The sequence below is a fragment of the Nelumbo nucifera genome, chromosome 6, assembly GCF_055504915.1.
Source record: "Nelumbo nucifera cultivar China Antique chromosome 6, China Antique-T2T, whole genome shotgun sequence".
Taxonomy (NCBI): domain Eukaryota; kingdom Viridiplantae; phylum Streptophyta; class Magnoliopsida; order Proteales; family Nelumbonaceae; genus Nelumbo; species Nelumbo nucifera.
Window position 1 is genome coordinate 67,264,389 of NC_142654.1, and position 22,385 is coordinate 67,286,773.

The 22,385-nt window shown below is 37.7% G+C and overlaps 2 protein-coding genes across 2 annotated transcripts; both read right to left on the reverse strand.

Annotated features, from left to right (window-relative positions):
* Window positions 1–1,536: 1,536 nt before the first annotated feature.
* Window positions 1,537–4,234, reverse strand: BZIP60 (basic region/leucine zipper motif 60). Its single transcript, XM_010272291.3, has 3 exons — window positions 3,675–4,234; window positions 2,708–2,931; window positions 1,537–2,022 (listed from the first exon to the last, which is right to left on the reverse strand). The coding sequence occupies exons 1-3, from the start codon at window positions 4,121–4,123 to the stop codon at window positions 1,760–1,762; spliced, it is 936 nt and encodes a 311-aa protein (XP_010270593.1). The 5' UTR covers window positions 4,124–4,234; the 3' UTR covers window positions 1,537–1,759.
* Window positions 4,235–13,979: 9,745 nt separating this feature from the next.
* Window positions 13,980–15,413, reverse strand: LOC148791158 (splicing factor U2af small subunit B-like). Its single transcript, XM_088889865.1, has one exon. It carries the CDS (start codon window positions 15,178–15,180, stop codon window positions 14,335–14,337), a length of 846 nt encoding a protein of 281 aa, XP_088745991.1. The 5' UTR covers window positions 15,181–15,413; the 3' UTR covers window positions 13,980–14,334.
* Between the last annotated feature and the right edge of the window lie 6,972 nt (window positions 15,414–22,385).

Here is a 22,385-nt window from a genome sequence, read left to right on the forward strand (position 1 = left end):
ATTTCTGAGACAATACGTCTCTCTACTGATGTGCCAAAACCATATTTGCCCATTCTTTGAGCCTCACGTTTTTATTCTTTCTATTACAACGTTAGAAAAACAGAGGTTTGATTGGAAGGCTCCGTTCTTAGGCACGGGACGGGAGAACCACCTCAGAGCTGAAACCCCCCAAGTTGCAGAGGTTTCAGGTAATGACAACATTACCCAGAATTGTTGTAATTTACCCCTCAGGCCCAACACGTTTCGAGATTTTCTTTGTACTGTTTACAATCGCATCATGTACCAATGGTTGTTCCCTTCGCTGTAGTGAGCTTTTTTCTCTGCAACTCCTTATGTAATGTTGCAGACTGGATTAACCTTGTTCCCTCGGATTGAGAATATCCCTACCCATAGCAATCGAAACAGATGGAAAAACAGATCCAATTAGCTCAGATCATCGGACTGACCATTAGTTGCAAAGGGTATTTTAGGAATTTTCAAAAATATACCAGTCATGTGATGTCACATGCCAATAGAACATGATGAAAAATTAATTCTAAGAGAGGTTTTAAACAATTGTTAGAAATATAGATACTTTAGGACAATATGTAAACAACAAGGGTGATTTAATCAATTAGCTAAACCATAAGAATAGTTTAAGAAATTTGCCCCAACTTAAATCATTTAGGTTATGTTTGATTTTACATATCTTTGGAAAGAATGTAATTCTATACCGTAAATTGATATAAAACTCATTTTTGAATTTTCTTTATACTAAGCGATGTAAAATATACATTGAAATTAAGGATATAAAACTAAAACCCATCGACTTCTATCATACTCTTCTCACCCTAACATCTCTTTCTTATTTGGGAACCCCACCTTTTTTTAATAAAAAACCTATTTTTAGCTTCCCAAAAACCAAGATTTGAAAAAAAAAAACTAAAAAAAAAGTGTTTAGTGTGTTTCTTAAGTACCGATACGATATAACTAATACGTAATAGCATATCGATACTTTGAACCTTGCCTAAAAGACTAAAACCCTAAGCCCAACACAACCCACACGATCATGTAAAACCTGGCACAAACCCACAAACCACCGTGCTGGGCTATGCCAAACCGGTCCAAATTCATGCCAGGCCACAAGTGGTCCGATTTACACCTCTAAATCTGGCGGTGTTTCATCAATAAACGCCCATGGAACCAATCTAGCTCTTAATCTTTTTATTTGGCCCATAATTATCAAGGTGTCATTCCCATATGCTTCAAACTTCAAAAAATAAACATAAAACATTTTTTTTATTAAATAACCCAATTGTCATAGGTTTTTGAGGCTTACACCTTTATATAACTCACACTTTGAAACTTATGCTTCTTCCTAACAAACGCATAAGCCTTTAGGCAAAATTTTAGGGCCTAGTCTCAAGGTGTAAGCCCTACACCTCAATGCTTAAACCTTTTCAAAACCGTGATGGAGAAAAACTCTTCGAATTTGTATGCATGAGAAAATACCATTGAAGTATAACTAGCTCAAGTGGATGTAAATCCCAAAGAATATGGCAGCCAATGAAGTCAAAACCAGTTAACATGGAAACTGCGCAGTTCTATGTACAGAGCAAAATAGGAAAGCAAGATTGTAATACGCTAATACATGTAGTTGAAGTTCTAAACTACGAAACTAGTATTCTACCATACGTCCATACCCATAAAGGAGATAATGTTAAAGGGGAAAGAAAAAAAAAGCAGAAAAATGGAGAATCAAACGAAAGCAAGAAACCTCTCAAACAAAAACTGTAAGAAGAGGCAAATTCATTTTAATCTTTGCTCTCGTGGCTTTACATCGTTTACTCTTGAAGAACAGACGTAAAGCTCCTAACCCCAATACCTCATTTCTTGCTCCTCTTCTTAGAGACACGATTTCCTGATCCTTGATGCCCACGTTTTCCAATGCGGTTGCCGATGGAATGGTCTGGAGCTGTCCGGGCAGAGAGGACAGGCACATGGTACCCAGGAACCAAAGCAGGGAACCCAACAGCAGGGATTCTGCCAAAAACCAAATACCAAAAACTAGTAAGGGCCCATGTCTCCACATCCACTAATCATTATAGAAATGATGTTCCTAATTATGACTTGGGCCTTGGCAAGGTATATACGATCCATTGCAATTGGTCAACGAACAAAAAATTGCAATCGATACTCAAAAGGACATTTATCAAACTACAACGGACCCAGGATGGTTTTGTTGGACAACATGGATGGTTTTGTTTTTGAAAACAAAAAACAACTGTGAAGTCCAAAAATGCAATATAATTTAGTTGACATGGCAATTGTTTATGTATAAAAAAAAAAAAAAACCATATTGTCGAACACCTACTACATGTCCTGATCCACAACCTATGGCTTTGTATGCTAAACAGCTAAAGAAATAAATGAAGACTGTATTTCCTTTTCTTTCAAACCAACCACATCAGAAAAGTATAAAACTGCAACTATCCATTGGGAATGGCAAAGGGGCAGGACATCCACTCTCCCATCAAAGAGTGAGAATTCCCAAATTTTCTCCATAAAAAAAAAAGCCACATCACATGTACCAAAACTCTCATGCAGCAACCTACAAGTTTAATCATCCCCGAATTTGTGTTTTTGCTTTTGATTGAGGGCACCTGGAAGCTACATTGATGCAGAGACAAGCATAGAGCCCAAAGTTTGAGATGGAGAGGTTTCTTACCCAATAAGAGCACAGCAGACTCCAGCTTGGTCATGGGAGCACCCAAACCCTTGTCCTTCTGCAAGTAAAGGTGGAGTGTTTGATTCTCTGCAATGCAGCACTGCAGTAGGCGTTCCAGTCTCCTGCACTCTCCCTCAAGATATCTACTCTTCATCTCAAGATCTCTTACATAAATCTTTTTCCTCTCTCTTGATCTCACTGCAGCATCTCTATTCCTCAATTGCCTGAAATTTACAAAAGAAAAACAAAGGAAATGATGGGTCCGTAAAACCAAAATGGGCATCTGAAAAAAAAGTGGAAACACAACCTTTTATTCTTGTTTATCACTGAATTCTTTTCTGTTTATTGAATTAGGCTAATTTCTATGACACATACTCTTGAATTAGATAATGAATCACGCAATGTCTCAAGGTAGATGCAATATTAAGGTAGGATATTGTTTTCGAGGATTTTGAATATACATTGCAAAATGATAACCGAAAGCACAAGCTAATTAAAAATAAAATCTAAATCCATGGATTTTCTTACAACTTCAAATATTTTGCAATCAACCCCAACATCAAGAAAACATACATGCAAAATTACAGTACAAGAACATTCTTCACTGAATACAATTATACAAAACTCTAGCATGCACAGAACCCATTTAGGATTTAACATTTTATATACGTAGTAGTAATTACATACAATTCTCCAAAAAACAAAATACATTTCTCTATCAGGACACTGAGATGGACGAAAGAACAGGAAGGTCATTTCTACTGGATATAAATCTTTGTGTCCATAAAAACTATTAAGAAGTCACCAATTTCTTTACAAAACTACATCAAATTCCTCATCAATATCCTAAAATTGACAACGAAATATGTAGTAAAGGAACTAAAAAAAAGGAAACTCCTTTTTAAATATCCACCGAACATAAACCCTAATATCCACAAATCGCATAAACCCTAATGATCACGCATACCTTCTCCGCTTTTTGCTGATCGGATCATCGTCAGCTTCATCTCGACCGTTCTTCACCTCGGAGCCGACGCTCTTCTCTTTCTCTCGTCCGTCGTCGGACACATTGGACTCAGGAGTCGAACCGCCCTCCTTGAAAACCCTCTCTTCATAAGACCCATCAGCAGACCCGTCGACGAGAAAATCAATATCGGCGAAGAATTCTTCGCACTGTCCTCGACGGTCCTCCTCGCGGGACTCCTCGTCGTCGTCCGCCATCAAGAGCTGCTCGATATCGTTTATCCATGTCGAGGCAGAAATCTGTAACGCACTCGGTGGTTCTTGAATCGAAACGGAATCTCCAAGCGGTGACTCAGCCAACTGGTTAAGATTATCTGGGATGCTGTCGAAGAAGCTAACCCAATCTATTTGATCCAGAAGACCATCATCAGGTTGCACTTCTCCATCGTTCATGGCGGAATTAAAAAACAAATTAACAAGGAAAAAAAGAATAAAAAAAAAAACTATGTTAACACATTTACAGAAATGGCGGGTACCTGAGAATTTATTCAGGGAGCAGCCAAGCAAGGAAAGAGAAAACAGTAAAACACGTATTCTTCCTCAGCAAGGAAGCTATAAAATAATAATTTTAAGGCAATTTCTAAGAAACGAGTTTTGGCATCACTCGACCAATAGAAACGAGTCTTGGGGATACTTCGACCAATAAAAAAAATCAGAGAATTTATTTTCTTTTCCATTTTATTAGAAGAGAAAGATAAAATTGGATCCAAGCCCAACAAGGCAACAAGGCTTTCTGATAACGGGTTAAGACCAATCCAAGCCCACTAGTGTAAGTTATCTTTCAAAAAAAAGCCCACTAATGTAAGTTGGTTTAAACCGCAAACCGCATCAAAAGGTAGAAATATTAAGCAGTTCAAACCGGATACCAATCTATCCGACATGCAGCCCGAGAACATGAAACATTAAACAGTTTTATGTAGATATATGCAAACGGATCGGATCATATTCGAATCGACGTATAATCTGATTCGATACTGTTCATGTTGCATCCAATCGGATGAGATAGTACTTGATTTGAATTTGAATTCTATCGGTGATTCGGATCTTTGATTCAATCTGATTTATTTTCTTTAAAAATTAATAAATTATTAAAAAAAATAAAATAAAAATATAAGCATTTTTTTAATTATTTTCATCATGTATATAAAACAAGATAAATAATATAACAAATTTATATAAATATAATATTAAAAATATATTTATAAATAAATAAGTAACATATATTTATATTTATATTTATAAATATATAATATATAACAGATTGGATCTTTTCAGATCGGATAGGGGGTGATTCGAAGCCGATCCAATTTCTAATCATATCCTATTATCTAATCCAAAGAACCGAAAAGGGGTGATCCGAATCCGACCAAATATGATCGAATCTCGGATCGGATTAGACATTTGCACCCCCCATGTTTTAAAAACATATTCAAAATCAAATTCGCTTTGGCCATCGGTTTTTAGGTCAACGGTTTGATCATCTAGTCTGAATGGATGGTCTATTGTAATTTAAACAAAACAAAAAAAATAAATAATTGAAAAAATGGAAAAAAAACTGTTGTTTAGGTTAACACATGTTGACAGTTCAACTATTTAGGTCAACAGGTCACTAAGTCAATGGTTTTTGACAAAGAATCAATTCACGAGTGAAACAAAATCGATTGCTTAGATGGTTTCTGAGTCAAACAGTCCAACCATCTAGGTCAACAATGATTCAAAAACCATGGCTCCATGATTCATCAGCTTACATTTTTTACCCTTTTTTTTCAAGTGGAGAGACAATAAAAATACACCTCTATAGGGGTAAGGCTGAGTACATCTATCCCTCCTTAGACCCTGCATTAACTGACGCCTTATGCTGGGGACGTACCCACCTTGCCCCAGGTCAAGAAAAAAAAGTCCCTCCCTAAACCTCTTCACCCACCCAAGGTACAACTTTAGAAAAGAAATCAAAATTATAAAACATCAATCACAAAACAATCATGCTGAAGGTTGTTAAATAAGACCCCATTTGGCATATCTTTTTGCACGGGCTGTTGGCTTTTTAAAAGTCGAACAACCCACATTTTTGTCTTTTCTTGTTTGTTTGGGAAAAGATCTAAATGCCGAAAGTCGTAGCCCCGAAAAGACACGAGAAACCTATTTTGGGTTATTTTCGGGAAGCTCCAAATAGAGCTTTTCGCCTTTTTTTTTTCAAACGGTCTTTGTGTGGAAAGACGCGTGAAAAGACACATCGTCTTTTGATTGTTGCATTTGCTAGAAGATCTTCTAAAAAAGACTTACCAAACAACCCTATTTCTTCTTTGAGCTGATGCTTGAGACTTGTAGCTTAGTTTGGAAGGAGTACAAATACAAAAGTGTAGAGTTCAAATCATGATTTTTAAAACTGATCCGATGACCAAACTGGTCAGGGGTCCGGTTATCAGGTCGAATGGTCCAACCATTCGAACCAAACACTTGGCTCGTTCTAACAAAAAATAAAAAATAGCCAAAACTGTACAAATGGTTAACCGCCCAGTGCAGCGGTTCATTGACCAAAATCAACAGTTTTGGGGGAAAATCTGATTTTTGGGGAAAATGGAACTGATCAAGTGACCGGTTCCCGATTTTTTCGGTCTGACCATCCGATCTGGTCCGGTTTTGAAAACCATGGTTCAAATACATCCAAAATAATACAAAATACAAGGTTTTGCACTCTATATATTTGTATTTGTACTCCTTCCAAACTGAGCTATAGGAACTTGAGAATATGAGTAAAATCAATACCATCTCTCTTCATTTATACCTCTGTTATCTACATAACTAATACATTTGTTGCAAGACTGGGTTTAGTCCTCACAGTATTTATACTCACACCATGCTTACAACACTTATAACCGTACGTTTGGAACATCTTCATACTTTTTTTTATACACGGAGAAATGTTCTGGGCAGCAAGTGTTGTGAGTACAAATTTTGTGAGGACTGAATCCGGATTCATCTGTTGCCTTTATGTAGAGTGTGATGGATATGATGAGGAAATTGATCTTTCTTAGGGCCCATTCTTTTTTTTGGATTTTGAGAGGGGAAAGTTGGTCAATGGTATTTTGGTTCCCATCGACTAAGATACCCATATTCTTTTCTTCAAATTTATGTGAGGTCCACAAAAAAATTATTTTCTTAGACATCACATACTCGGGTAAGTGATACCCATCTCCCAAGTGGGTAAATAACTTTCCCACTTGGGATAAAGTCGCCAACACTTGGATGGGCAAAATTGCCCCTTTTAATGATAATTTTTATGGATAAAATGATAATTTTCTTATTCACCTAGGAAATAAAAGAACATAGGCAAGTAACTTCCTGAAAAGCGAACAAGACCTTAGAGTATTTGAGATAGTCCAAGGATGCAGAGTTTATTGTCACTCTCCACTTCAATTTTCAAATAACTATGATCAACACATAACTTTAAATCGTGAAGGGCTAAAATTTATGAAAAGCCGGCCTTATATCACCTTGACAATTTCTCACTAGTTACCACATCTCTACTACCACTGGGGCTCGGGTTACCCTGACTAGCTCCATATCTAAGTGAACTTTCTTGAATAACACCAAGGCCCCATACGTTGATAAATTGGTTAAATGGGTAATTAACTATATTCTCTACATTCCAATGCCACTATATTGGGTTCCACAATAAGCCAAACATAATAGAGGGTATCAGTTACCTAGGGTAAGCAATTTAGTTGCACTAAACTAACGATGTAACCTATATGATACAAGAACGTTGGTACCAAATTTACCCATGCAAGTTTTACCTAGAAAATGCTTGCCCAAATAAACTCACATACCCAGATAAGTGAAAATAATTGGGCCCAAGAGACCCATTGAATCCTTTTTCACTTGTCTGTTTTGATGTGAATGTTTAACCTATGTACAATGTATGGATAGGAAGAGATTGAGCAGAGGCATTGAATGTCCCTAATCCACTTTTTAACTCTCTTATTAAGCATCGCTGATAGGGTATCCCTCCCTTCAAAATAATGGGTTTTATTTAGTATTTTTCAACAATGCCACCTATGATTCATTACCCCTTGAATTTTGATTCATTCCCCCATAAGTTATTGTTCCAACTATACTTTGACTGGTTGACCCAGGAACCGATTAGGCAATTGATTCTGTTTCACCCTAAAACCGTTCTTGGGCCAAAAACCATTGATTTGATCAATGACCCACTTATTTGGGCGGTCAAACCGGCGACCCATCAACCTAAACAACAGTTTTTGGCTGTTTTTTATTTTAATTATTAACCTTTTACTTTTTAACTAGAATGAACCATCCATTCAAACTAGATGATCAGATCATTTGACCCAAGAACTGGTCCCTAAAACGGTTCCATGTCTAGCCCGGTTTTTAAAACCTTGGACTGAACAATAAAACCCCTGGGTCTAGAGGATCCATGTTCCATAAAAATGATTTGAGGAATTATTCTCAAAATGTGATGCTCTTGAGAGTCAAAGTTACAACAATATGAATATAGGATATCACACTCTAATGCACTACCAAACCGAACGTGTGCTAAAAACACTCCCCTTGGAGATTAGGTCCCCATATCAAGCTAATTATCTTCCCCATCAGTCGAAGAAACCACCAAGCTTTTATGACATTAGGAACCGAACTTATAGATTCCCAGCTCCATGAAAGCACTTGGTTTAAAAGAAAGTTCTGAATTGGTCATCAACTTCAAATACCAAAAACAGGGATCCCTCTTACAAGTTACAACAATCCATTGGTACTGAACAATAGCTATATCTTTCAGGTCAAACATAGCTTTCCAATACTTAGAGCACTTGGAAAAGTTTACGGAGATTCAAACATCTCCAACCACGAGTACACTTACTTATTCATTTGGAGATATCTCACTCAGTCTTTTATCTCTCAAAGTGGAATAATTAACAAGATGCATAACAACTTTGATGTGGTTTGCAGTATTTGTCATCAGCATGAGGAATCCATGGACCACTTGTTTCTCTATTGTCTTACAGTTCAGAGACTGGTTCATCTCCTTTCTCAAGGAACATTGGTCTCTTTACAATTGTTTTAACTATTGGAGTGCTGCATTGGGAGTAATACCCCCTAAATTTTGATAGGCCTACCTCAAACACTAAAGGAGGTGGTGCTGGAATCATAGCTAGAGGGATCACTGTGGGTCTCTAATTGTAGCTTGTTCTATTGCCTTTCCAATTTGCTCCCATGTAGAGATCGAGGTATTAGCTTTAAAGGAAAGCCTGAAGCTAACTCTAAATCTGCATCTTCATCATGTCCTTTTTAAGGGAGATGCTCTTATTGTGATTAATTCCTTGTTGGAAGTCTCAATGGATGCTCCTTCGCGTATTAAATAGCAATGCAGCATATTATTATATGCTGATTGTAGGGCTCTTCTGAATGAACTCCCTCACTGTTCAGTGTGGTTTATTAAAAGATCAGGGAACCATGTGGCACATCTTCAGGCTAAAAGGCTTTATCTATTTCTTCTTTTTGCACTTGGTCCTTTGTTCCAGATTTCTTGCATCATGTGGTTCTTAGGCTGTGTTTGGTTGAAATGCAAATGAATTTGTACTGATGCAAAACCATGACAGTGCAAATGATTTGAGTGTAAATTCTGACATATTTTTGTTGCAAAATTTATCTTATTTTGTTTGATTGCAATATAAATGAAGTAAATTAAGACATGAAACAGAATAAAGTAAAACCCAAAACAAAATTAAACAAGAATTTGCATTTTTTTTTATATTTGCAGTCCCATGCATTTGTGCTAGTGCAAATAAATTTGAGCTGCAACCAAATACAGCCCTAATGATTGCACACACACACACACACATTTAAAGTGACATAAGGAAAGTTAACATGTTTTGAGGAAAAATCTGGGTCCATAAACACATAAAATTTAGGGAAAATTACATATTAGTACCTTGTACATTGGGCCTAGTTTCACTTTGGTCCCGGAACTTTAAAACTATCAATCCAATACCTAAACTTTCAAAGCATATCAGTTTAGTACCTACCATTAACTAACCGTTAAATGACATAAAAGGACACAAATGCCTTTTGAGCGTCCTATAATTTTCTTTATTAACCAGTTTTTCCTACAGGTTCTAATATGCGAAGGACGACATCGAAAAAGGAAATATCGTCAGAAAACTACTGGAGAATGTCATACTCAATTTATTTTCTTTTTATTCTAGAAGACATCACCATTACCACCTATTATATATGATTTTAGCGGTTGTTTGGCATTGTTGTCGTTTTTTGGAGCAACAGCGACACATTTGTGCTACATAGGAAAAAATGGTGCTCCAGGAAACACGTTTTTCATAGAAAATGGTGCTTCAAGCCATGTCTTAAAAATCGGGAAAGCATGGCTTGGAGCAACACCAAATTTGGCATTTCCTAGATCTGCAGCTCATTGTTGCCAACAGGACAGTGATGTGGCACTGGATAATGGGTAGAAATACAGAAAACATTTCTTGGAGCATTGGTACCAAGCAAAAAGAGTTGTTGTTACTCCAACAAACATCCTACCTGGCAGCAACGATTCGAAACAAAAAAAGATATCGTTTCTGAAAAAACAATGCTTTTAACCCACACATCAGCACTACTGTTTTCTGACTGCAGCATCGACCAAACATATACTTAGTAAGAAGACGTGCTTTTTAACCGGCGCCATAGCAGACGATCAAAGTTTTGTTTTTTCTATATCTTTTTTTTTATCATTTTACTCTATACAATTTTCACGTAAATCCAGACTATCTGGAAGATGTGGGCCTTCACAAGTCATGCCAATTATGGTCTAGTCCTTGAAATGGGGTGAATACCAGAAACTGCCAGATTCACCAAGTGATCTGAGTGAGCGGGGACGTCAAGACTCAATTAAGCCTGTTAAGAACACAGACAAATGGGTAAAATTCCAAATGCAAGCTCTTCATTCATCCATTGATTCTTTCAATTACATTTGCATTAATTCGATATCAGAGGTTCTGTGGTTCATAAACAACAATTGGGTTTCTTACAGTGGTGAGAGCTTCTCCACACCAGTGAACCAGATAACATCACTGCATCTCTCATGGGTTTTTTCCCTCACCATATCCTTGAAGCTCCTTTTCTGGTTGGTACGAGAGAAGAAATAGATAAACCAGGGGCTCCACACTACTGTAGAGTGGAGCGTTCCAGGCGTTTAGCTCTTGGCGATATCTAATGGTTCTGATCTGTTTTTTTAACACCATAAAATCATATTGAAATGAAGGTTTTCAAGAAACTGGTTCGAATTATGAATGGAGAAGAAAGAGATGCAGAACACATTTGGATTGAGTTCTGTAATCTCTGAAACTATCATGATTTGGCCCCTGTTGATCTAGTTTAGATATTGAATTGACACATTTTAAAGTTTGAGGATCAAAGTGAACATAGACCCAAAGTACAAAATAAAGAGATCATTTCAATAAAAAGAAACCTTGCAGAAGAACGTTATAGATACTCTAAATTGCCTTCTTTTTTGCTTCCCTCCCCATGACCAGCATTACACCAACCAGTGACATCCGGCTTATCCTCTTTAAAGACATGAAAATTTGAACATTAAGACACCATGTACTTGATGAGAATGAATCCAATGAACCTGTAGGTCCGCGGTGAGCGTATACCCTCTAATAGGAGGCATGCATGTCACCTATTCGAATGAAGCCATTTCTATTAGCATTGTCTTTCCGTTAAGTGGGTGTATACGATTAGGTCACCGGTTAGAAAAAAGATAAAATACTTTTGAATCATTCGAACTTCCCTTCTATTTTTTCAACCGAGCCCTAAACCTGGAACAAGAGACCATTGGCAATTTTTGAGCACAACTGAACTCCAACAGCAGCAAAAAATAACTGACGATAAGTATCTGTTCATTGCTTACCGCTTTTGCAAAGGGAAGATACATCAGAGAAGCTGACGAGGTGGTGAGCTTGCACGAGTAAAGGAAACTCCTGCACTTCTTGCAACGAGTCCTGGCCGATCGCTCCAGTGGCCCATGCAACGGCTGCACAGGGATACGCTTTATTCTGTGCTTCAACTTCAATGGCAATTGCAGGGACTGATGTGGGATGGCCCAGCTGTTACGGAGAATGGATTGATTATCTACCCAATGTATTGGTTTTCTTATTATTTTGATTTCATGGTGCTTTGAGTTGAGAAATTAATTAATACCATTCTTTATTTCTTTTTAGGGAAATTTCCACTTTAGTACCTTGAACTTTGGGGTAGTGTCAAGTTGGTCACTATCATTGAATGACCGTCAATTATCTATTAAAATTGTCAAAACTACCCTTCAAAAGAAGACACCGAACCAATTGAGGTGTTTAAAATTCTAAGCTAATGAACAATTTCTACTTTTAGATCTGAAACACATTATTGTCTAGTTATTTCTTTGCTTTCAGTTATTATTTCCCTCTATCATATTTCAAGTTTTTCTCTCATTTACTTTAAAAAATAACTGGTTCAGTCTCAAGGTAGAAGACAATGAACAGTGTCTTCTTTTGAAGGATAGTTTTGACATTTTAAACAGATAACCAACAGTCAATTAATAGCAAGGACCAACTCAACACTTTTTGAAAGTTTAGATACTGGAGTGACATGTTAAAAATTCGGGTACTAACTTGACATTACCCTGAAGTTTAGGGTACTAAAGTGGAATTTTTCCTTTTTTTTTTTTTTCTAGACAACATTTTTTTCTTTGAAATTTTGATCAGATTCAGTTCAGAAGATACGAATGTAAGCCAGATTCGATGTTACATTCTTATTTGCAAGGTGGGTTGCACCCAAATAGCCTATAAGCAATATTTGATAAAAAAAAATCGGAAAAGCCCAGATATGCTTTGCTTCAGAAAAAATAATGGCTTTCTAGTGAAACGAAACTTCTTTTAAGTAGCTTCTTCAAAATGACACAGTGAAAGCAGCTCAATCAAAGCTCCGGGCTACAGGCTCTGAGCATAGAGGCATCAGAGTCGGGGCATGGCATGTCGTCAGCTTGGCAGATGGCATGGGAATCCAGGTAACACAGAAATTGGGGGAGACTCAATTATGCCAGCCTCTTTATTTCTAAAAGATAGCAAAAGAAAATAAAATCAGAAACTTATAGCAAGACCTAAAATCTCAAGTGTCAAGAGTCAAGAAAAACATTAGAATGCACACTACATTAGGAAACTAGATGAGTGCTTGCATTCATTCCTATACCACCGGCCAAAAATAGAGGAAAGAACTAGATGAATGCTTGCGTTCATTCCTATACCACCATATGATGGTGATAAAAGAAAATGCAAGAGAAGGGGGAAAGAAACTGGAAACAGATCACCGAGTACAACAAAAAGTGAAAACTATCTCATAGGTTATGGGAACACAGTATGAAAGAAACAAAGATAACGAAGAAACAGGAAATTCACCAGATCAAACAGGCAACATTGATAGAAGATAAATAAATAGGATTTGAGCTGAGCTGAGGCAAGAGTTGCCAACATAGCAAAAGAGCGTCCGGAACTGGGAATTAAGTAGATTTACAAGAACATCAACTGAAAAGATATTACATGAATCCATGAAACAGTCGGTAGTTGTAGAAGTTACGAATCCATGAATAAAATGGTCAAGATTATTCCTATTATTCCGTCAGCAACCAAGTATATCTACATCAAAAGAGGTTAGAAATCCATAATATGGGTGAATCAGGATTTATACAAAACCACCCCAAATACTTCAGATTAAGGCCTCGTTGAGAATGCAATACGCAAAACATATCATTTATTTTAGCAGCTAAGTCAATGTAAGGAAGCTGCTGGAAATGAAGTGAAACCATTCTATTCTAGTTTTCCTTAACATTTTTACACAAATTCATTGCTTAGAATTGATTTTTCAACAAAATGTTTCTAAAATTTCAAGTCAGTCGAATCAGTCATTCTCTTGAAATCCTAAGATGACATGAGGATAAACTATGCAAAACAGATGCCATGAGGATATGGTTTTTTGAACCACTGGTTTCCAGAACCCCATAACCAAATGGTTCCATTAATTTGATATTCAAACCAGAATATCCAACAGGGTCTCAGTTGGCAGCAACGTGACATGAAAATAGATAAGATTGTAATTGTAGGATTCTAAAAAGGTGCATTTTAATGCTAACTGTAACTGCCATCTAAGATGGCACATCGTTAAGGTCTTGATGTAGCTTAACGGCCATTACCAATTTTGGTAACTGATATAAAAGCAAACATAAAGTCTTAATTCTAGCATAAATGTATCAGCGAAAGAAAGAAGATCTCTGAACTATCTAGAAGATATTTTCTTATCTAATGCTAATAGCCTATCCATTACCCATACAAACCATTAGATGAGCTGCCTGATTATCACTCATCATGTAAAAGGGGAAAAAAGGAAAGAAAAAAAAAAGCCACTTGTAATGTTCAATGAGCATAATAAACAGTATTTTTAGCCTGGAGTCATTACCAATTTGTAGAAAATGAACAAAACCAGCTCAGTTTCCAATCAGCTTCTCCATAGACAGAAACAAGCAGTAAGTAAACAGAAACTCGAAACTGAAATTACTGCTTCTCCTCCCTTTCCCTGTTCCACTGCTCAATCCGTGCCCTCCGCTCCTCGCTTCCTTCTCTAACCGGACTCCTGTTCCGCCTCGGGCTCCCATGTCGCCGCCTTCCCCCATCGCTATCATACCTCCTACCTCCATCACTATCATACCTTCCATGCCTGTCTCCGCCCCGATACCCATTGACCCGGTAGTCCCCGCGGTCACGGGGTTCGCCACGATAATCCTTCCGGTATCGTGGGCTTGAACTCCTGCTCCGACTCCTTCCCCTGGACCTCCGGTACCTCCCGAACAGCTTCCTCCTCAACTCCCTACCTATCTGCTTCACATGCATAAAATTACAATACCCCCCTCGGTTGCAACTGTTCTCTTCGAACTGCCTACACGTTGCCTCCCTAAAATCCGTCACCGGCGAGAAATCAACAATAATGGGCCGCCCCGAGTAAAACCTCCCCTGCAATGCCTGCAATGCCGCGGCTGCCTGGTCTTCCTCCTTAAACTGGACATAAACGTTACCCACCATGTGATCAGCGAGGTTGTCACAAATGTTAAGGCTCTCAATCTCTCCAAACTTGCTGAGCTCCTCGAAAATGTCCTCGTAGAAATCCTCGAAGTGTTCCTGGATCTTCTTGGGGTCGATGGGCTGGCCCTGTGCATCGACGCCGGGGGTGATCATGTCGGGCCTCTGGTACATGTTGGACAGGAGGAGAGTGGGGGAAATCGTGGGGCGGTTGTGGAGACGAGAGCAACGATCGCCGTGGCGACACGCGCCGATCTTAAAGTAGAAGGGGCAGTTCACCCGGTCCTTCTCGGTGCCGAAGATCGAAGCCAAGTGTTCCGCCATGGATGTAAGAAAGGAAACAGAAACCCTAGCTTGAGGAAACAAAACCCTAGACAGTGAGAGGTTGATAAGAGTGATGAGATGTTAATGTTCCTGGAGGGTAAAAGTAAGAAGCGAACCTGAGAAGGAAGTGGGAAATGGAAGCTAGGTGGAATGGATTGGATATTTGGATGTAGTGGGGAAGTTTCTAGGGTTTCGCCATGGAAATCCTGGAAGGAGCAAAGAGGTGGTTAAACTTGTAGCCTCGAACGGTCCGAGTTTTTTATATAGGGCAAGAGGACCGGTCTTGCATGTTGACCGGTTTTGAATAAACGAGTTGGTTCGTGGTTCGTTCTTCCGTTGTTGGCCAGCTAGCTTTTATGCTCTATATTGGATTGCAGGACTGGTTTCACTCTCATTGGTGTGGCTCATGGTAGAAAACTAGTGATTTTGCTTTGCTTTGGTTTCCGTGACCGTGAGTGACTAGAGATATCGTTGTATTGTATGTATGAATCCAATAAATCCAAAAGAAACCACAGAATTGCTGGATTTGGGTCGGGGAAAAGTGGATTGATCTGGTTTGGATTCTGAAGCAACAAAAACCAACATGTCCTCTCCCAAAAAGTGGCCAAAAAATTTTTCCATTACCACTCTACGTCTCTACCTCACGAAATACAATTAATAACTTTATTAAATTCTAGATCCATGAATGATTTTTTTTACATAATTAAATTTCTTAATTGGAAATGTTTTGAGTTGTTGTGAGTATACGATGAAGTTAAAATTTCTGAGATGGTTCAGTTTTCAGTGAGATACATATTCCGCTTGTTATTTTATTGGGTAAATTACAAAGACCCCCCGTAGTATGGGATCTGTGACAAAAACCCCCTGTACTTTGTTTTGTGATAAAGATCCCTTTCTATTATGATCATGAGACAAAGACCCCCTTCTGTCCAAAAGGACCGTTACAATATTTTTTAATCCCCATACTACCCTTATATAATGTTCATCTTTCCCGACCTTTTTTCACATTTCTCTCTCTCTCTCTCTATTATGATCAGGCCCTCGAGTTGCAACATACATCATAATATAACAATCAGTATCAACTGGTGATGAAAATCTCCCCCTTTTGCTTTTTCGGTGAGGGACCGTCTGTGATGGTGAAAATGAAGCAACCCAAATAGACAAGAAGGAGAACCAGAACGACGAATTTGTTTAAGAAGGAACAAATAGTGGCCATTTCTATGCAGGGAGCTGGAGGTGGAGCTCTGAAAGGGCCATCAACAAGTTGTCGGAACAATGGAACAATGTTCAAAGAGAAAGAAGAGATGAAGGGGCCAAGACTCAGAGAGAGTTCAAGGTTGAGGTTAACACCCTGGGCAAGATTCGTCACCCCAATCTCTTGGCACCGAGGGCATATATATTATTTAGGATCCAAAAGCTTCTCGTCTTTGATTTCATGTCTACAAGGAGTCTTGCCGCCTTCCTCCATGGTAAGGTGATTCAACTCACTGTAGATGGTTCCCTTCCCAAAGGGGGAGGGGAAGGTTCTCTTTGACTCTCTACAAGAGATTACATATCTAGTCAATACTGATCGTTATATTATGATGTTTGTTGCAGCTCGAGGGCAAAGAAGGATGAAAAGAGAGATCGGGAGAGAGATAGAGCAAAGAGAGAGAGAGAGAGAGAAATGTAAAGGAAGATCGGAGAAGATGAACAGTATTTATAAGGATAGTATGGGGATTAAAAAATATTGTAATGGTCTTTTTGAACAGAAGGCTAACAGAAGGGGGTCTTTGTCTCACGGTCATAGTACAAGGGGATCTTTGTCGCAAAACAAAGTACAAAGGGTCTTGGTCACAAACCCATAATACAGGGGGGTCTTTGTAATTTACCCAAAAGACAAATACTACCCATCGACACTGAGGTTCAGATCGAAAGTGACAACCGTGTAGGGCTGTTCACGGGTCGGGTTGGGTCGGTTTACTGTGGTTTTTCCAACCGACCCAACCTGGTCGGGTTACCTGACATAGAAACCGAAACCGACCCAGTGTTAAGCAAAACCAACCTGGTCGGTTTGAGTCGGGTTGGGTCGGTTTCGGTTCTAAGTTCATCCCTGTGATAAAATCTTGCTAATTTTAAAAACAGTCATAAATTGAACATCATTTCAGCCATCTCCTATGATAAAATTTAAATTAAAATTTAATCACAAAAGTTGTTCATTAATCAATATTCACTAATCCAAAGTTTCTTGCAACCATTCAAAAACTAAGTGGCCTAATGGGCTTTGAAACTTCATGTTTGAACTAAGAACTAAGTTGGTTCGGTTCGGGTCGGCGAATCATCGGTTTAGGAATTTGCACAACCCGAAACCAACCCATGCTGATGAAAACCCAGCCGATCGGGTTGGGTTCATTTGGTTGGGTTGGGCCTTCTTATGAACAGCCCTACAACCGTGTTAGCAGCTGCTCATTAAACCCTTTGAATTCATCAACTGCTTCGACAGAGAAAGAGTTTAGCTAGCCTTCTTCGCCTTGTTTGGATTTTTACCGTCTCAAAAGTTGACGAGCAAAGGTGGTGTACCATATGAATGAAGCATATTTTATTTAATTAGGACATGAAACCCATAAATTGGGGTATAGCTTTCTTGAGTAGAGCTGAATATGCAGCTTCAAAATCTGTTGCATCCTCTGTAGAGAATTACGCCATTCATTTCAATTTTACAAAACAACTCTTAACTGAACGAGTTTTCCAATCCCCACCGTATTCACTTTCTGATTTGCTTTTATATTGAAGACCCACCAAAATCCACTTCTGTGCCAATAGAACCTTCAAGGATTTAGAATTCTTCCAAGATCTTATCCTTAATGTTTGCTTTTGGACAGGTATGGAAACAGCACCAGCACTAGATATATGGGCTCAAGTGAACATGGAACAAACAGTAAATTTTATCAAGATGTAAGCCCTAGATTTTCTTTGCTTCTGTAACACAAATGACATATTAATCTGACTGCAGTATATATTGAAAGCAAATATCAAACTGTAAGTTCCACAGATTTGTTGTTGCAAGGTTGCTTCTCCCTTGCATCACTAATGTGCCAATAAATTTAGGGAAAGAGCCAAAGAGAGATGGATGGATCAAAGATCATAGCAAACCCAGGCCCGAAATAGAATTCTATTATGAACACATAAAACAGAGCATACATGTAAAAATATGTATTTATGTGAATATTCTTGTATTTAATGAAGGACGCTTTCAAAGTGTTATGCACCTTACACGGAATTTACATGTTTCAGGGGAAGGTTTTTTTTTCCAATCAGTTGTTTCAGAGGGAGTTTTGGTAGTAAATGAAATAAGTTTTTGAATTGTGAAGAAACAATCAAAGGATTTTCAACTATAAAAGGGCAAACTTGGGTTTTTAAAAGAATTAAGGCACTGCATGATATTGCATGTGCAGAAAACATACTGAACCACTAACAGAAAGGCAGTATTTACCTTATGACATAACCCAGTAAGGAGGTATGTCGGAGTCATTTCAGAAAACAGAAGGTCCGTTCTGGTATTTGTCAGATTGCAGAGGGGAGGTTTAAGTACTCTTCCCAAAATCTCAAGATAAATATTTTTTGATAATGAACAGAAACTTTTATTAATTACAAACAGTAAAAAATATGTATGTATAATACTTCATACACCCTTGGGAGTATACATCATACCCCACCCCTTACATGTTCATATTACAACTGGGCCCAAAACAATTGATACCTTTCTACCACTTGCTTTAGCTAATGCATCAGCCATACTATTTGCTGTCCATTTTACCATTGGACTTTTTTTTTAAGATAAATAAAAAAAATAAAACTTTATAAGAGAAAAAGGAAAGGGAGGACACAGCAGGGTGATAAGAAATCTCCCAGAAAGAAAGGACCCAAAATACAACAGGCCTGCCCTAACAAAAGCCCCTTAAACAGAGAATTAACCCTACAGACCAAACAAAACACCTTCAGAAACAAAACCATATACAACTACAAAAATCACAACAAATATCACAGAGGTCCCTTCCATCATCCCCTAGAACAACTAAAACAAACAAAAGGCTGAAAATCCCAGACCCTCCAAATCCTGCAAGAAAAATACATAGGAAAAACATCCTGAACCCAAACAACCAACTGATGAAATGCTCAACTTAAACTTTATCCCTTTCTTTTTTAATCCTACTCCAAATACTCCCAGCTTCAACCTGGCAAAAACATTTGAAACTTGCCTCTTTTGATTGGTTTTCTGTCTTCTAAATCTTGTTATTGCATTAGGGCATTTCTCCACCCTCGTAGATACCTCCCTTTGAGTATTAATTCTTTCTAACTCAAATATGGCATTCTTCTCAAACAATTGATCAGCACTCAGGTCATCTCTACATTTCCCCTCCTCTATGTCTCCAACTATCTTTAGACTTCCAGTATCCTTAGTTGTCCCTGCACCAGAATCAGCTGTCCCCCTTAATCTTCTCTTTTGTCTGGAGTCTACGATCTTCTTCCACCTCCCTGAAAGCTTCCTTTGTGAAATCCCCCCTCCCCCCAAGAAGAATAAGCCCAGCAATTTGACCCTCGCCCCTGTGCTCAGCACCCTTTCCATATCCACAGATTTCTTTCGATTGCATTTCCCATGTTAGCCACTTAAATTGTTTGAGCACATTTCTATATTGCCATAAGATTCTCTCCCTGTTCAACAATCATTCAATTACCACCTTTGGGTCACCTTCAATAAGTTGTTTATTTATCAGCATTTCATTTACTCTGTACTGCATAAATCATAGACATCAACTCAAGATAAATATTAGAATGCACACTACACACTATCATAGGAAACTAGATAACTGCTGTGTTCATATACCACCATCAATCAAAAGCAATTGTTAGAACTTGCATCTGTATATATAAATATAAAGAGGAAAGAGGGAGGATGAGGGGTCCTCTCACCACAGAGATCACACATGCTTCCTCTTCCTCTCCTTTCTCACACATGTGCATATTTATTTTTAAAAAACGTTAAAAATATAACAAGTCAAAATTGAAACTCTCATGGGTCTTTATTGTCTCTCATAAAATCCATATTTACTCTCTAATAAGGTCATTCCTAAATCTCCCTCCCTCCCTCTCACCCTCCACCCCCACTAATAGTCAATGTTTGTAACATCTCCCCTTCCCATTAAATCCCTCTTTTCCTCTTAAATCTCTCTTAATCTCTTTTGGCTCTCTCTAATAAGGTAGGGGTCTAAATTATATGGATTGGGTTAGGTTAAGGGCCAACCTAAATATGTACCCTAGCTTGGACCCAAATTAATGTCAAAACCCAAATTTGCCCACCTAGCTTGGACCTAAATATCTACCATCTTATTGTATAAAAGTCTAAAGAAATCATTGCTCCTTTCCATGGGTTATCATGTTTTTCTCTATTTTTTTAATTTAATGTAGATTTGTTTCATGAATTGTTCTGGTTCAATGATAAAATGCAACAAGAAAGGACTTAACATGATCCTTTGGTTATCTTCATCACTTCAATTTTGAATTTTTTTTTTAACTTGGTTTTTTATCTCATGCTAAGCACAATTTTTTGCTTTATAGGGCTACACAACAGGGGCAGCATGATTTGATCTTAGGTCTCCAATACAACTAGCTAGAGAACCTATCAACTGAGCCACCGTCATTTCACTTTCATGCTAAGCAGTTAATTTATGTACTTCTCATAAAGTCATAATATATAAGCTGTATAAAAAGGAATAAGTTTGAAGCTCAATAACTAAAAAAGAAAGGAAAATTATTTTTCTACTATTTTATATGTAAAGAACTAGAAATATATAAAAACTTTGGTCAACCACTGTTACCACTAGTCTGATTAATACCCTTTTTTTCCCATAAAAAATACCCTTTTTTAAACAGCAGCCCATGCATCACATGTTACCACTAGTCTGATTAATAATTAGATCAGATGTAGATTAATCCAAATCAGACCTGATTTAAATCCAAGTCTGATTAAAAAGTATTATTTAATGTATATATGTAGTATAATTATGTGTGTGTGTCTAGTTATATAAAGCTTATAACTAATAAACTTAACTATGTTATATTTATATATATTTATTACACATGTACAAGTTAAAAGTAATTAGTTTTTTTTTTGTCATTTTAGGCACAATAAGTTGGAAATGGATAAAATCCAAACCCAATCCGAGTCTGGCATATGAGATTTCGGATTGTATTCAGATCAGATTGGATGCAGATGTAACTGGATCTGATCCTAATCTGGTCCAGTTACAGCCCTAATTACTACTGCCATATTTAACCAAGGGAGAGAGAATGAATAATGGTGATAAAGAAAATGCAAGAGAAGGGCAAAAGAACTGGGAAATAGATTACCAAGTACAATTAAAATAGTGAGAACTGATACATTAACTAGGGGAACACTATGATAGAAACAAGGATTACAAACAAGAAAGAGGAAATTCACCATAATGCTATGGAAGGATAATAATCTCCCGGAATTAGTGATATGGGAAAAATTGATAAAAGATGGACAAATATGGTTTGAGGTAAAAGCTGCAAACTTGGCAAAATGCTGTGCGAAACTGAGAATCAAGTAGATTAACAAGAAAATCTAATGAATAGAGATTACAGGAATCCATGAACCAGTCAGTAGCTGTAGAAGTTATGAACCCAAGAAATATCCAAAACTAATTAGAGTGTTATGGTTTTCAAATTCTTAAATCACTTATTTACCTTGTTTAATCAATCAAGATAACAGCATAAATAAAATGGTCAAGGTTATTTCTATCATTTTTTTAGTGATCAAGAAATTTTCTATTATTCTTTGGACTTGTATCTTGACATCATCTTTCCCAAGTAAGCCTTGTTCCAAGTTGGCTACATGAATCCTGTCTTGACATTCCATTCTGTTCAGTGTCATAGCCAGTGTTATGAGCCCTTAAATCATTTTTACTACTTCAACCCATTCCTTTTTGGTCTGCCCCTAGCTCTTCTAGCTGCTTCAACTTCTAAAAGATCACTTCTTCTTACAGTGTTTGAAGATGATCTTCTCTGCAAATGACCAAACCATCTTAGTCTACTTTCCCTCATTTTATCACCTATTAGAGCTACTTCTAGGTTCCTTTGTACAAGTTCATTTCTGACCATATCTTTCTAGTATTTTTTCCACCCAATAATCTCAACCTTTGCAC